The sequence below is a fragment of the Ictidomys tridecemlineatus genome, chromosome 6 (genome assembly GCF_052094955.1).
Source record: "Ictidomys tridecemlineatus isolate mIctTri1 chromosome 6, mIctTri1.hap1, whole genome shotgun sequence".
Classification (NCBI taxonomy): Eukaryota; Metazoa; Chordata; class Mammalia; order Rodentia; family Sciuridae; genus Ictidomys; species Ictidomys tridecemlineatus.
Genome location: NC_135482.1, coordinates 167,439,744 through 167,457,711, shown reverse-complemented (window position 1 = coordinate 167,457,711; position 17,968 = coordinate 167,439,744). Strand labels below are relative to the sequence as shown.

General features: G+C 39.0%; 1 protein-coding gene across 1 annotated transcript; it reads right to left on the bottom strand.

The window, feature by feature from the left end:
* Positions 1 to 13,232: 13,232 nt before the first annotated feature.
* Positions 13,233 to 14,786, bottom strand: LOC144365128 (sperm motility kinase 2B-like). Its single transcript, XM_078015939.1, has one exon. It carries the CDS (start codon positions 14,784 to 14,786, stop codon positions 13,233 to 13,235), a length of 1,554 nt encoding a protein of 517 aa, XP_077872065.1.
* Between the last annotated feature and the right edge of the window lie 3,182 nt (positions 14,787 to 17,968).

Here is a 17,968-nt window from a genome sequence, read left to right as displayed (position 1 = left end):
CCTAAGCAGGAACACCAACTAAGGATGCTACCTTAAAAAAAAATAACAAGCCAAAACAACAAAGCAAAACCAAAAACCAAAACAAAGCAAAACAACAAACCCAAATCAAAAAACCAAAAGCCAAAGACCACAGCACCAACCACCAACCACCAACCACCAACCACCGAATACCAACCACCAACCACCAAAAGCACTAACTATCTGGGAGTCCGACAGGTCACCACCAAGAGCTTCCTGTACTTGTGGACAAAAACCCAGCCCTGGCCACTTTCTTATATACCCGCTGTTTGAAGATTCCTCACAATGGCTCCTTGTGAGGTCAGAGCAAGAAAAGGACCAATCATGCCTGGCCTAAACCCTCAGTGGTCATCTCCCTTTGGGGCCTCAGAACTATTTCCATGTCACAACAAGAATACAAGTGGACTCCATTTTTTTTTTTTTTTTTTGCTTCCATTAGTTATGGAGACTGATATTTGTTTACAAGTTAAAAGGACTTGTCATTTCAATTCTAAACATTTCTAATAATTCTGGGCTTCTGAAGACCTTATCATATCCACATTCAAGGTATCCAATTTCTTTTTCTTCCAAATCATTGGTGTCAAAGTAGAGTAGCACTTGGCTCCCATTGTGATACTGAAACAACATAATCTGTTCCCTAAGCACAGTCTTAACACCTATGGGGTTAAGAGGGAGGAAGGCTTCATCCTAATTGCCCCATACACTCCTACCTAGGAATTCTCATTGGAAACTCTGGAATTCAAAAAAGAGTGGGTTGATATATTCAAAGTGATATGAAACAAAATGTGGACGCCAAGAATCCTAGAACCAGCAAAAGTGTCCTTCCCACAGAGAGAAGAAATGGAGGTCTTCCCAGATGAACGGGTATCTTGCTGCTGCTGTAACAAAATACCTTGGAATGGGTAATTTATTGGTAGTATTTCACTTCTCCCAGTTCAAAATCAGAACATTTTGTGGCCATATCCTCACATGATGAAAGGGGAAGAAGTTTTGAACCCAATCCCTCAAGCACTTATTTTTTATTTTTTATTACTTTGGCTGAGGGGACATACTGGTGATTGATCCCAGGGTCTCAAACATATCAGTCAAATTCTCTAACACTGAGGTACATCCCCAGCCACTTATTTATTTATATATTTATTTTGAGACAAAATTTTGCTAAGTTGCTCAAACTGGGCTTGAATGTGGGATCGTTCAGCCTCAGTAAACAGAGTACATAGGCTTACAGTCTGTTAAAATTTGGACATAAGTCCCCTCACCCCCAAACTCCTATATTCATGCAGAAATAGTGCTAAAATTATTGAAATGTGGAACCTGTAACCTAACTAGAGGGTTCAAGTTTCAGTTCAGGTTGTAACTGTAGGCAGGTGAGGTGCGGCTGGAGGAGCTAGCTCACTGTGGTCATGCCAGGAAAGCTCCTACTTTCCTGTGATCCCTTCCTGTCTCTCTGCTTCCTCACTGCCATGAGAGGAACAGCTTTCCTCCACTGGGCCTTTCCCTCATAGTGCACTGCCTCACCTTGGACCCAGAGAATTGGAGTTGGCCATCTATGGACTGAGCCCTTGGGATCACGTGCCCATCCTCTACTTTGTTTTTTATCAGAGGTTTGGTTAGAGTGAAATCAAAGATAACAGACTCATACATTTGTGTAGTGAGAAGTGGGGACGTTCCTCTGAATAAACTGATTGTGTGGATCAGAAACCTTTGACCCACAAAGACTTTGTAAGTCTTTGAAATAGTGAGCTCGAAAAGCTTTAGATTATTGTAAGAAGAGTTGAACAGGGATTCTGGTGTTCAGATGACCAGAATACCAACAGAAATGCAGACCTGGCTCATGAGCTTTCAGAAGGAAATAAGGACCCTATCAGAAGTTGGACTACAGGCTACTTGTGTTATAATCTGGCAAAACATTTGATTATTTATCTAATTTCTTTCTTCCTTAACATCTCTACTCAAATGTTTTCTTCTTGAAAGTTCTACACAAGTGACCTTATTTAGTATTTCAGTAAACCCTATCCCATCCCATTATTCAATAATTTTCTACTTCATTCTACTTGTGCTGCTTCTTCCATGTATGTTGTCACATAAATGTAGTGGTAACCTAGAAATATTATCATAAAGCACGATATAATGTATCACTTTTAAGTTAGTTCTTGATCTTCCTCTTCTCCTAGAATATAAACAAATCTCTGTTGTACAGCCCATTATAGGCATCCAAGAAAAACAAATTGTTGAATGAGTGAATGAATGAAAGTTTAAACAGAAACAAAATAAAAAGTGTACAGACATACAAATAAACGATTTGAAACCTAAGTTACAAAGTTTGAACTTAGCCATGTTTTGAGCCCCCTTTTTTTATTCCAAGAAATAGTGTTTGATTTCATACAGAATATGGTTTTGTCATATGAAGGTCATTACATTTTGAAAGGATGTTTATATAAAGGAACCAGAGATCCGATGCTTCATTCAAATTGATGGAGAAAAAAGAATAGCTTAAAAACATTTTACAAGAAAAATATCTTTTTGACAATCTCATAGAGTCACTGAAAGTAAATGAACCAAATGCAAAGAGGTAATATCCTGAGCAGAAAGCTATAGATAATGGAAAGATGCGGTATGGCAGTGGCAGTGAACCAATTAGACTTTAAGTGTTAAATTGGGCTTAAGAAGTGAGACTTACAAAATATAAACTAAGACAAATAAGGCAAAATACACATCAAGTAATTGTATCTTTCTTTATAGTATTTTTAAATGTTTTTATTTGTTCTTTATAGATATACGTGACAGTAGACTACTTTGATATATTGTACATACAAAGAATATAACTTATTCTAGTTAGGATCCCATTCTTGCAGTTGTACATGATGTCATGTATTTATGTATGAATATAAGTAAGTTATGTCAATTCATTATACTGTCTTTCCTATTCCTATCCCCACTCCTTTTCTTCCCTCCCATTTGGCTAATTCAATGAACTTCTATTCTTCCCCTACCAACCATCCCTTGTTGTTTGTTAGCATCCAAACATCAGAGAGAACATTTGGCCTTTGGCTTTTGGCGATTGGCTTATTTCACTTAGCTTGATATCTGCAGTTCCATCCATTTACTAGCAAATGCTATAATTTCATTCTTTTTTATGGCTGAATATTATTTCATTGTTTAGTATACCACATTTTCTTTAGCCATTCATCTGTTGAAGGGCACCTAGCTGGGCTCAATAGTATCTTTATTGTTAGGTGAGCTCCATAAACATTGGTGTGGCTGCATCACTATGGTATGCTGATTTTGAGTCATCTTAGTATGTACTGAGTAGTGGGATAACTGGGTCAAATGGTGGTTCCATTCCAAGATTTCTCAGGAAGCTCCATTTTCTTTTTCTAATGGTTACCCCAATTTGCAGTCCCAGCAGCAACGTATAAGTGAACCTTTTTTCTCATCCTCTTCCACATTTATTGTTACTTATATTCTTGATCATTGCCATTCTGACTGGAGTGAGATGGAATCTCCATGTGGTTTTGATCTGCATATCCCTAATGGCTAGAGATGCTGAATATTTTTTTTCATATATTTCTTCACCAATCTTTCCTTCAAGTGCAATTTCAGTTCCTTTGCTCATTTATTCATTGGGTGATTTGTTTTCTTGGTGTTAAGTTTTTTTTTTAATTCTTTGTATATCCTGAAGATTAGTGTTCTATCTGAGGTGCAGGTTGCAAAGATTTTCTTTCATTCTCTAGGCTTTCTGTTCATGTTCTTGATTGTTTCCTTTGAGGTGAAGAAGCTTTTTAGTTTGATATTATCCCATTTATTTATTCTAGTATCATTTTTAGTAAGAAAATTCCCATCCATTATCTTTTATTGCTTTATATATGTTGTTCCAGGATCTCCTGGCTTTGAGAGTATGTGTTGAAAAATCTGCTGAGATCTGAATTGGTCTTTCCTTATAGGTCATTTGATTTTTCTCTCTGTGGCCTTTAAAATTATATCCTCAATCTGTATGCTAGTCTTGTTGATTATAATGTGATTTGGGGTAGATCTGTTGTAATTTTGTACTTTTGGTGTCCTATAGGCTCTTTTTTATGCTTCTATCTTTTAAAAATACCTTTATTTTATTTATTTTTATGAGGTGGTGAGGATCAAACCCAGGGCCTCACACATGCTAGATGAGCACTCTACCACTGAGTCACAACCCTGACCCCTTCTACAGGCCTCTTGTATTTGATTCTCCAATTCTACCTCTTTCTTCATATTTTGGAAATTTTCTCATATTATTTCTTTGAAGAGATTGTGCATTCCCTTGGTTTGAATCTCTGAAGTTTCCTCTATCTCAATAAATCTTAAAATTGGTCTTTGGATGGTATTCTATAATTCTTGGATATTCTGTTCATGGTTTCTTACCATCTTCACTGTGAGATCAACCGTATGTTCGAGATTGTATATTTTGTCTTTATTGTCTCAGGTCCTGTCTTCCACATGATCTAGTCTGTTGGTGATGCTATCTATTGAGTTTTTTAATTGGCTTATTGTTTCTTTCATTTCAGTAATTTTTGTTTGTTTCTTTTCAATATCTCTATCCTTTTCTGAAATAAATCCATTGCAACTTGCATTTGCTCACTTATCTCTTTGTTGTGATGATCAATGGTTGCCTGTATTTGTTCTCTTATCTCTTTGTTGGAGTAACCAATTTTTGCCTGCATATGCTCTCTTACATCATTCTTTAATTTTTAAATCATTTTATTTATGTATATTCTGAACTCCTTCTCTGACATTTCAACTACCATACTACCTATGGATCCTATTGTTTGTAGCATCTTGGTTTGTTTGGAGTACTTTCCTCCCTTGGTTTTTCTTGATGTCAATGTGTCTAATTCTCTTCCAGTGTAGACCCAAGGTATTACAGCTTCTGCCCTATTGTCTTACAGTTTCCCTACAGGTTACCAATACCTCCTACTTAAGGGAGAGATCAATATTACGGCACTCATTGAACCCAACGTGCAGCCTTATATCAGCTTCTATATTTACATTTGCAGTTTATTCACTAAAATCAGAAATGATGAGTTTGGTTATCTTCTATCATATAGTCAATCAGTTTGCATAATGATTTACAGTTTTTGATGGTGGAAGGGGGACTGGAGCCTTGGCTGAGATATTTATCAAGTAGGATGTGAGAACATGGAGAGGTTATTAGATTCTATGACTAGTGAGAGGGGAATCATTCTTGTTGGCTGTTAGTAGTAAAAACAAAAGATAGGCAAGCCCATGCAAGACTCCCTGTTACTTCAGCAATTGGATAACTGTTAGCATCTCTAGTACAGAATCTAATAGGCATGGTGCAGCCAGGTCCTCAGAGACCTTGGTGATGTCTTATCAGTTCTGTTGTCCTTTGATAGAAGCAGCGATATCCCAGTTTCTTGTTGGGAGCAGCCTGAAGCCTATATGTACCCATCAGATAGAACACTAATCTCTATAATATATAAAGCACTCAAAAAACTTAACACCAAAAGACAAATAACCCAATCACGAAGTGGGCCAAGGAACTGAACAGATGCTTCTCAGAAGAACATACACAATCAACAAATATATGAACAAATGTTCAACATCTCTAGTAATTAGAGAAATGGAAATCAAAACTACTCTAACATTTCATCTCTCTCTGGTCAGAATGGCAGCTATCAAGAATACAAACAAAAATAAATGTTGAAAAGGATGTGGGGAAAAAGGCACACTAATACATTGCTGGTGGGACTGCAAATTGTTGCAGCCAATCTGGAAAGCAGTGTGGAGATTCCTTGCAAAACTTGGAATGGAACCAGCATTTGACCCAGCTATGCCACTCCTTGGTTTATAGCCAAAGGACTTAAAGCAGCATACTACAGGGACACAGCCATATCAATGTTTATAACAGCACAATTCACAATAGCTAAATTGTGGAACCAACCCAGAGGCCCTTCAATAGATGTATGGATAGGGAAAATGTGGCATATATACACAATGGAACATTACTCAGCATTAAAAGAGAATAAAATCATGGCATTTGCAAGTAAATGGATGGAGTTGGAGAATATAATGCTAAGGGAAGGAAGCCAATGCCAAAAAAAAACCAAAGGCCAAATGTTTTCTTTGATTTGAGGGTGCTGACTCAAAATGGTGATGGATTGGGAGAGCATGGGAGGAAGGGAGGAACTTTAGATAGGGCAAAGGGGAGGGGGAATGGGGAAGGGAGTAGGAAAGACAGTGGAATGAGTTAGACATCATTACCCTAAGTACATGTGTAAAGACAACAATGGTGTGAAAATACTTTTGTACAAGTAGTGACTTGAAAAATTGTGCTGTGTATGTGTAATATGAACTGAATTGCATTGTCAATCATTGTGTATAACAAATAATATTGTAATAAAGAAAAAACAGAGGAAAATGTTTGCACATATCCATTTAATTACACAGAATGGAAATTTTCGAAGGCTAAACTATAAAATATAAACATTGAGCTTATAAGTGAAAAGAAAATCTAACATTAGTAATTGTAAGGGATCTTTATTCACAAATAGTGAGTTGACAACTGTAGCAGCAAGGCAACCTGACAAGGAAGGCGTGCCGAGGATGGCTCCAGAGGCAACCATGAAAGAAACTGTAGAGATTTTGAAAATGGAGTGAGTCAGTGTGAGGGAAACCATGTTAATGGAAGCAAGGGAATCCAGGGGCAAAAGGCTTCATGGGAAGCAAATCAGGAGGATGCTTTCCATGCTGAACTACTGAACTTCTAGATCTTGTCCAGTAGAGGAGGCTTCCCCAAATATAAGTTTGGGATAAGAGCTCTGATTAGAACATTGAAATATCTACACATTCCTGACCTTGAAAGGCCAATTATCTGTTAAATGATGACTTAATTTTCATTTCCACTGATGTCATAAAGCACCATCTCTGGTGGCTGAATCAGCATCCCCAGCAACTGTTCTCCTAACCTGCCCTTAGTGGTGAGGTGTGGACCATCTCTCTGAAGAATTTAACTTAATTATTTGAACTAAGACGATGGTTTAAAAACTTACACCATTTTCCAGAGAACCAAACTCTTAAAAGTCCAACAACTTATAGCATGCTAAGGCATTATAGAGTTCATCCCTATGCATCTTTTCACCCTGTAAAGTGTAAAAGTGTTTCTGGAATAGAATAAAGTTCTAATGGTTAGCACACACATATTTGGAAAAAATACCAAGTAGCAAACTTTAAGAAAAAGAAACTTGTCTCAGCAATTAAAACCTTTAAGAGGATATCAGGAATGAGAGCACCACATATAAGCATTTGTAGGTCAAGAGTCACCCTGTCTTGGGAATCTATGCAAACCTGAACTGTATGAAGGAAACAAGAAACACTTCATTCAACAACAACAACAACAACAAAAATGGACTGCCTTTGATACAAGCAGATGATGAATTATAGGTGTAGATCCAAAGGAACACTTGAAATTCAGTCATATTATTTGTTTCATTTATCTGTTGTAGAGAAAGATCAAGGTTCTGGCTGCCTATGGGAAAAAAGATACAGAGCACAACTAAACTGGCATTGGTTTTCATAAACTACAGCAACTGCTAGGGCTTCTGCCAGCTGCTCACAGTGATCACAGTTTAGCGGGTATTGGGCACCAAGTGTCATTGTCAGCTCTTCACTTGTTCACTCAGTTGTTGTTTTGTATTCTCTACTTTGGTCTGACAGGGAGATGAATAAAATGGAGGGGAAAAGTAAGAATAACAACTTATTATTTAAGAAACTACAAACTCCAAAACCAGCAGAAAGTTCCGGCATCTGCAAAATGTCCACGTCAAGGATTTAGGGTGATGGAGATATTTAGCTCTAAAGACAGAGGGACAGATGGACAATAGATTAGACAGAAATATATGATTATCACAATAGCTAAAATGTGTAAGCAACCTAGATGCCCTTCAATAGATGGATGCATAAAAAATGTGGCATATATACACAAGGGAATATTACTCAGCAATAAAAAGAATAAAGTCATCACCAGAATTTATACTAACCAGCTCTGAGTTTAAAAACAAAAATGTCTTTGCAATTTTGCTTATATCATTATTATCAGAGTGATCAATAAGAAGCAATGCTGCTGCTTATTTTTTAGTAAAATAAGCTGCCAAAAGTCAACATGGAAGCTTTCTTCTTCTCAAATCAGAATCAGAAACACCTTGTTTTGAAAAATTCACATTGTAGAAGCCTTTATTTGCCTTATAAAAGGCTTTTGTGTCTCCTAGAGAGTCAAACTTAGGGTAGTCTAAGGAGCTGAGTGCATTCTGAAAGGGAAAGATCACAATATCCAGTGCCTTTCACCCCATGTTTGCAAACTTAGAGAAACAGTGGGAATGAACTAATAAGGTCACAGCAAATTTTCTAGCATGAAAAGTCTCCGAAAAGGAATGAATTCACCACAATAGTAGAGAACACCTGGCCTTGTGATCTGGGTCTAACATAAACCATATCAGGAGGGCTTGTCTTGACCCAGGCATGAAACCAAATTTGCAGCCTTCTGCAGCTCCATCTGCCTGGCATGTGGCCGTACTTTGGGAAATGAGATCCAATAAATAAGCCAAAATCTTGGATCTCAGCAGGATCCAAAATAATCTCTGCATCATCTGAACTGGGCAAGTATTGCTAAGTTATAGAGGATTGATGTTTAAAATTATTGTTGTGACAACATGATTAAGAAATGCCAGTGGTTCTGAAGAAACATTCCAGTTCTCTTGCTTCACTTTGCTATTGAAAATATGACTGGAAGCCCTCAATGAAGAGCAAGTAAGTGCATACCATGTCTGGACAACTCAAGGAAGAAAAGGGAAAGAAACTTCAGAAAGTTTGAGCTCTCTCATTTAGGAAAAAAAATGGCTGATGAATTGCATAACTAATGGACAAATGAAAAAAGTGCAATTATATTTACCTACTGGATTGATTAGTGAGTACCAATGCACACACTCCTACCATTAGTCAGGATTTGAGGAAGCATTCTCCTGATGCTTTGTTGTTGTCAATTTTAAAATCGGATCTCTCAATTATATTGATGAAATAGGATATCCAGTCCTCCTGCATAAATGTAAATGAATCAAATTTCTATATCCTTAGTATATAACATATAGCTAAAGACATAGAGATCAAAAGGGAAATTGGACATTAATAATTTTAAAGATCAATATAGATCATTATTCAATACATGAAAAATGTTCTTACCAAGTTAGGAAGCAAAGGACTTTAAAAAATATGGAGGTACTGTGTTACTCAGCTTTCCCTCATTATAACAATCGGGAGCATGGGAGACATGATGAACTCTAGATAGGGCAGAGGGTGTAGGAGGGGAAGGGGGGGGCTATGAGGTAACCATAAGGTAATTAATAATTGTGGAATGTGGTAAGCATTACTATCCAAAATACATGAAGACAGGAATTGGCGTGAATATACTTTGTAAACAAGGAGATATATGAAAAATTGTGCTCTATATATGTAATAAAAATTGTAATGTGCTCTGCTGTCATAAAAAATATGGTCAAAAGTGCCCTTGAATGAGCAGCCTGCCCGCTCTGTCATACAGAACCAAGAGCTTGACCTACTCCTTTATGACACCATCTTTGGTAGTTACATCATAATTCAGTCATTTGTTAAGGGGAGCCGTGATTGGTAGGTGTGGGATTAGAACCTCAACAATTGCTTTGGAAGGCATAATTTAACCCATAACACTCTCTAATCCTACTTTTCTCAGAATTTTTTCCATTGGTATTGAATTTTGTCATGTGATATTTCCACATCAATCCATGCAATCATACAACTTTGTGGGCTTGTCCTGAAGTACATATCCTTGACGGGTATGCTCTTGTAAATTCCTCCTGCCTAATGACCCAATGATCTTTCACTTAGTCCACCTTTAGACTTCCTTGATCCATAGGTTACATGGAAGTGTGCTTATTTTCCAAAGTTTTACTATTTTTTGTTTGAGTCCTTTGTGATGAAAGAACACAACAAGTATAGTTTTAATTCTTTTCAATTGGATAATTTAAACTAAATAAACAACTGGATTTAGAATTCAGTTGCAAAATGTTACCAATAGATTAAACCACTTTGAAAATAGATTTTCAGTGTGGTCTAAACAAAAAAGTACATAATTTTGAAAATAGAGTCAAAATAAAGATGCAAAGAGACCATTGGCAGAATGTTCCAGAAATCAGAGACAGTTTGCAGGTAACAAACTTAAGAATCATTGTGGTTGAAGACTCCTGAAATGTGAACTAAAGAAATACACAATCTTCTCAATGAGTATGAGAAAAATTTTTAAATCATAGGAACAAGATGAAATCCACACTCAAGACGCATATAGAATTTCAAATAGGCGCGAGCAAAAATCATTCTCTCCAAGATACATTATAATGAAAATGCCTAATAGAAAAATATATAGAAAAGTGCCTAATAGAAAATGCCACACAAAAAAATACATCAGGTCACATTCAGAGGTAAACCCATTTGGATTTCAACTGATATCTCAACATAGACGCTAAAAGATAGGAGAGCATGGAAAGATACATGCTAAGTCTTGGAATAAAACAGCTTCCAAACAGGATTAGATCCTTCACAATAAGCAGAAACCAAAATAATTTGTAACCAGGTAGTCTGCACTGCCAAATGTCCTTGATGGAATATTTCATGCAGAGAAAATACATAAAAATAAAAGAGATGAATACAATAGAATAGTCCCATTAAAGGATAACCAAGTTTGAATTTAGCATTAGAAATAAATTGAAATGGCAGGAAATAAAAATCATCTTTCTATAATAATAATGAAAGCAAAACTCATATTAGCAGTTTGCATTAAAAAAAACAATACAAAGCAACATGTTGCCTACAAAACACTCAGAGACAGAGATATGCATGAAAATGGAAAAAGCAAGGAAGCAGGGGTAGCTCCTCTAATGTCAAAGTAGACTTCAAGTCAAAATTAATTAGAGGAGACAAAGAAGATTTCTTCAAACTGGCGAGGGGAAAATCCAGCAACAAGATATACTGATAATAAATATTTATGCTCCAAACAACTGTGCTTCTGCATACAGAAAGCAAACTCTTATCAATATAAAGAAGGAAATAGATCAAAATTACTGGGGGATTTAAACAAAACTCTCTAACCATTATATATGTCATCTAGACATAAAGATTATTTAGAACTAAAAATATTTCAAAAACAATGAATTAAATGGATCTTAAAAACATCAATAAAATATTTCATTCATTGACAAAGCAATTCACTTTGTAATCACATCTGTTTTAGAGGAAATGTTATCAGTTTTTCTCTGTTCAGAATAATGTTGGCCTTTGGTTTGTCATATATAGGCTTTAAGATGTTTAGGGAAGTTCCTAATATGAATAGTCAATGTTAGGAAACACAAATAAAGACAGAGTCCTCCTTGCATAGTTAATAATTGATGAAATATAATAAAGGAATAATAAAGGAATTCCAGCACCTACAATTCAACATTAAATGCTACACATTCACAAGAGAAATGAATTGTAGAAAAGAAACCTTAGAAAGAAATCAGAATAGAGATATAACAAAAATCTATGTGACAGAGTGAAGACAACTTATATGTTTTTAAAAAATATAGAAACCCATTGCTAAAAATTTAAGTTCTCTTCACACTGTCACAGATTATTGTTAACTTTTTTTTAAAAAATATATAATATACCAAAAATACCATAGAGCTAACTAATGTTACAACTCAAGGTCATAGAGAAAAAAATAATCTAATAATGTTACACATCAAGGTCACAGAGAAGAAAATTAATCAGTTGAAGACATGCAGAAATCAATGTAACAAACCACATAATTAGAATTCAGAACAAGAATCACAGGATTACATTGATAGATATGAAGATGCATTTGCCAAAGGCCACTACCCATTCATTTTTATAACAAGAGAAACTAAGGACAGAAGGAACTTCCCTCAACATCTTAAAGTCTGTATATGACAAACCAAGGGCCAAGATCATTCTGAATGGAGAAAAACTGAAAACATTTGCTCTAAAACCAAGAATAAGGAAAACATGTCCATTCTCCCCTCACCACTATGATTCAACATAGACCATTAACTGTATCCAAACTAATTAGGTAAGAGAAAGATATTACCAAATTAGCAGGATAGAAGATCAACACACGTAGAAGAGTCAATTTCCTTTACTCCAATAATGAATCTGCTGCAAAGATGTTCCATAACTTCAAACAAATTATGAAAATTAGAAATGTAACCAAGGAGGTGACAGACCTCTTGGTTACAGACCACTACACAAAGATGACAGTTTCACATAGTATACATTTCTGACCACAAAGGGCAAGAGCCGGAAGCTGGTGTCAGTGTAGCTCCTGGTGCCAGACCAATGGACATGTCAGAGAAACAAGGTACCCAGGCTGTCACCTTTGACAAGCCTAGGAATAGAATCCAAAGGTAAGTAAATCCTTGTGGGTGCACCTTGCCTTAATGGATAATTGCATCCATAGGATGAACTGACCCTCCAGTCCTGAAATCCTGAGTACTCTGTCCCATAGCAACAGTCATGACAATTTTGAGTGAGGCGGCTGCATGGCAGGTTCTGAGGCACCCAGCCACTGCTGTGCTGGCCAACTCTTCCTTCCCTACCTTCCCTACACACAGTATCATGAAGATGCCCTGGAACACTGAGGTCTTCCATGCCTTCTTGGAGGTATTCCTCGTCACCATGGTCACCAGCTAAAGGTCATGTCTACAATGGCTCAATGGGAGAGACTCCATGCACACTGGATCAACAGAAGCCAGTCTGTACTAGGTGAAAGCAAGTGAATGTTCTACACTGGCTCAAGACAAGTGAGTCCTCATCTATTCTAAGGGCAAGGGAGTCTACACTGTAGAGGGAGGCACAGTGGTCCAGGCCTGGGAGATGATGGCTGGTGGGACCTGACCCACCCTGAGGACCCTCTTTTCTTGGAGAGCAGACCCTCATTTGAATCAGAGCATTTTTCAAAAATTTCGCAATAAAAATTTTATTATACAATTTGTCCAAAAATCAATGTATCAAGAAACATGTCCGAAGAACGGGAGAAGGGAAAGGGGGCAGGGCAGGGTGAAGAGTCCCAGGCAGGAGAGTCTCTGGTGTCTTCGGCAGGTGGGGGCAGAGGAATCGCAGGCTGGCCACTGGTCCTGTGTGGCTCAGCTCTCCACTTCGAACTCGGAGCCAGAAAAGGTCTCCTGATCCGGCTCTGGCTCACTTTTCCTGCGAACCCTTGGAAACACTCTATTGCGGACACGGACACGTGGCATGCAACAGCACAGTCTTCGGACACAGTTAGCGATCCTCCTGGTCCAGCTCTTCCTGGGTTCTCGGGGTTGCTCTGGGGATACATCTTGGGCGGAACTGCTGCGGACTGTCTCTACTAACCTGACCAGGCGCTTCCAGCGGTTGGGCAAGTAGGAGAGCGAGCTGGACTGGGAGGCTTCGTCAGGAGGCGGGGCCTCAGCAGGCTGCAAGTCCAGAGGAGGAGCAGGCAGGCTGGCCCTTCTGATGCCCACCTGCCCTGGCTGTTTGGCTTCCTCAGGCAGCTGGTGCTTATGGGGCAAGGGCAAGGCTCCAAGGGCAGGCTCACTCGTGCTCCTCGTGGGGAGCACAGGGCCCCGGGAAAGGCCGGCAGGACAAGAGGAAAGCCGAAGCCTGCGAGGCACAGGCTTCGCTGGGTACATGCGCTCTCCCCCCTGGCTCTTCTGGTGCTGCAGAATCAAGTAGTTGGCCATCCCCGCATCAAACTTTCTCTTGGCCAGAGATAGCCAGGTTTGGTATGGATCGAGACCATGGTCAACCAGGAGCGCCATTATTTGGGGGTCTGGGTGTTTGGGAAGAGCCTCACTACACTGTTGGGGTACACGCTCCCCACCCTGCTTCAGCCATGGGTGCCGAGAGATTTGCTTGACTGTGGGCCGCTTCGGGGGCTTCACGGTCAGTATGCTGTGGATGAGCCTTCGGGCTCCCACAGGCACTGAGTCAGGGACATGGTACCTGGCGTGAGTGATCCGCGTCAGCAGGTCCTCAGAGGAGGTGGAGTCAAATGGGAGGCTCCGTGTCAACATAAAATACAAGATGACCCCCAGGCTCCAGACGTCCATCGGGGGTCCCTCATACTCTTGCCGCAAGACACCTTCAGGGGCAAGGTATGGGAGTGTGCCCCAGACCCGCCTCAGCTTCTCCCCAGCGCTGAACCACGTGGCGGCACCAAAGTCGATCAGCTTGACTTGGCCTCTGGTATCCAGCATGATGTTCTCTGGCTTGAGGTCTCGGTGCACGATGCCCTTGTCATGGAGGTAGCCCACGGCCCCCACGATCTGCCTGAAAACCCTCCGGACCTCCTCCACCTGCATGCCACGTGTGATGTGATCAAGCAGTCGTCCCCCACCTACGTGCTCCATCACCATGTAGATGGTGCTCTCGGTGCCAATCACGTGAAACAGCTGGACCACGTTGGGGTGCTCCAGACTCATCATGATCTTGGGCTCGTTGAAGGCCGGAATGTTCTCCACTTCCAGTGCCAGGGCTTTCACTGCCACCTGTGCCCCTGAGAGGCGATGGAGGGCTAGGCTCACCTGGCCATACCCACCACGCCCGATGACCTTCAGGAACTCATAGTGCTCCATGAAGGCTGCCACGCTGCAGGAGCCTGGCACCTGCAGTGCTGCTACTCTACTCTCACTACTCTCACTACTCTGGCTAAACATCCTAAGCAGGAACACCAACTAAGGATGCTACCTTAAAAAAAAATAACAAGCCAAAACAACAAAGCAAAACCAAAAACCAAAACAAAGCAAAACAACAAACCCAAATCAAAAAACCAAAAGCCAAAGACCACAGCACCAACCACCAACCACCAACCACCAACCACCGAATACCAACCACCAACCACCAAAAGCACTAACTATCTGGGAGTCCGACAGGTCACCACCAAGAGCTTCCTGTACTTGTGGACAAAAACCCAGCCCTGGCCACTTTCTTATATACCCGCTGTTTGAAGATTCCTCACAATGGCTCCTTGTGAGGTCAGAGCAAGAAAAGGACCAATCATGCCTGGCCTAAACCCTCAGTGGTCATCTCCCTTTGGGGCCTCAGAACTATTTCCATGTCACAACAAGAATACAAGTGGACTCCATTTTTTTTTTTTTTTTTGCTTCCATTAGTTATGGAGACTGATATTTGTTTACAAGTTAAAAGGACTTGTCATTTCAATTCTAAACATTTCTAATAATTCTGGGCTTCTGAAGACCTTATCATATCCACATTCAAGGTATCCAATTTCTTTTTCTTCCAAATCATTGGTGTCAAAGTAGAGTAGCACTTGGCTCCCATTGTGATACTGAAACAACATAATCTGTTCCCTAAGCACAGTCTTAACACCTATGGGGTTAAGAGGGAGGAAGGCTTCATCCTAATTGCCCCATACACTCCTACCTAGGAATTCTCATTGGAAACTCTGGAATTCAAAAAAGAGTGGGTTGATATATTCAAAGTGATATGAAACAAAATGTGGACGCCAAGAATCCTAGAACCAGCAAAAGTGTCCTTCCCACAGAGAGAAGAAATGGAGGTCTTCCCAGATGAACGGGTATCTTGCTGCTGCTGTAACAAAATACCTTGGAATGGGTAATTTATTGGTAGTATTTCACTTCTCCCAGTTCAAAATCAGAACATTTTGTGGCCATATCCTCACATGATGAAAGGGGAAGAAGTTTTGAACCCAATCCCTCAAGCACTTATTTTTTATTTTTTATTACTTTGGCTGAGGGGACATACTGGTGATTGATCCCAGGGTCTCAAACATATCAGTCAAATTCTCTAACACTGAGGTACATCCCCAGCCACTTATTTATTTATATATTTATTTTGAGACAAAATTTTGCTAAGTTGCTCAAACTGGGCTTGAATGTGGGATCGTTCAGCCTCAGTAAACAGAGTACATAGGCTTACAGTCTGTTAAAATTTGGACATAAGTCCCCTCACCCCCAAACTCCTATATTCATGCAGAAATAGTGCTAAAATTATTGAAATGTGGAACCTGTAACCTAACTAGAGGGTTCAAGTTTCAGTTCAGGTTGTAACTGTAGGCAGGTGAGGTGCGGCTGGAGGAGCTAGCTCACTGTGGTCATGCCAGGAAAGCTCCTACTTTCCTGTGATCCCTTCCTGTCTCTCTGCTTCCTCACTGCCATGAGAGGAACAGCTTTCCTCCACTGGGCCTTTCCCTCATAGTGCACTGCCTCACCTTGGACCCAGAGAATTGGAGTTGGCCATCTATGGACTGAGCCCTTGGGATCACGTGCCCATCCTCTACTTTGTTTTTTATCAGAGGTTTGGTTAGAGTGAAATCAAAGATAACAGACTCATACATTTGTGTAGTGAGAAGTGGGGACGTTCCTCTGAATAAACTGATTGTGTGGATCAGAAACCTTTGACCCACAAAGACTTTGTAAGTCTTTGAAATAGTGAGCTCGAAAAGCTTTAGATTATTGTAAGAAGAGTTGAACAGGGATTCTGGTGTTCAGATGACCAGAATACCAACAGAAATGCAGACCTGGCTCATGAGCTTTCAGAAGGAAATAAGGACCCTATCAGAAGTTGGACTACAGGCTACTTGTGTTATAATCTGGCAAAACATTTGATTATTTATCTAATTTCTTTCTTCCTTAACATCTCTACTCAAATGTTTTCTTCTTGAAAGTTCTACACAAGTGACCTTATTTAGTATTTCAGTAAACCCTATCCCATCCCATTATTCAATAATTTTCTACTTCATTCTACTTGTGCTGCTTCTTCCATGTATGTTGTCACATAAATGTAGTGGTAACCTAGAAATATTATCATAAAGCACGATATAATGTATCACTTTTAAGTTAGTTCTTGATCTTCCTCTTCTCCTAGAATATAAACAAATCTCTGTTGTACAGCCCATTATAGGCATCCAAGAAAAACAAATTGTTGAATGAGTGAATGAATGAAAGTTTAAACAGAAACAAAATAAAAAGTGTACAGACATACAAATAAACGATTTGAAACCTAAGTTACAAAGTTTGAACTTAGCCATGTTTTGAGCCCCCTTTTTTTATTCCAAGAAATAGTGTTTGATTTCATACAGAATATGGTTTTGTCATATGAAGGTCATTACATTTTGAAAGGATGTTTATATAAAGGAACCAGAGATCCGATGCTTCATTCAAATTGATGGAGAAAAAAGAATAGCTTAAAAACATTTTACAAGAAAAATATCTTTTTGACAATCTCATAGAGTCACTGAAAGTAAATGAACCAAATGCAAAGAGGTAATATCCTGAGCAGAAAGCTATAGATAATGGAAAGATGCGGTATGGCAGTGGCAGTGAACCAATTAGACTTTAAGTGTTAAATTGGGCTTAAGAAGTGAGACTTACAAAATATAAACTAAGACAAATAAGGCAAAATACACATCAAGTAATTGTATCTTTCTTTATAGTATTTTTAAATGTTTTTATTTGTTCTTTATAGATATACGTGACAGTAGACTACTTTGATATATTGTACATACAAAGAATATAACTTATTCTAGTTAGGATCCCATTCTTGCAGTTGTACATGATGTCATGTATTTATGTATGAATATAAGTAAGTTATGTCAATTCATTATACTGTCTTTCCTATTCCTATCCCCACTCCTTTTCTTCCCTCCCATTTGGCTAATTCAATGAACTTCTATTCTTCCCCTACCAACCATCCCTTGTTGTTTGTTAGCATCCAAACATCAGAGAGAACATTTGGCCTTTGGCTTTTGGCGATTGGCTTATTTCACTTAGCTTGATATCTGCAGTTCCATCCATTTACTAGCAAATGCTATAATTTCATTCTTTTTTATGGCTGAATATTATTTCATTGTTTAGTA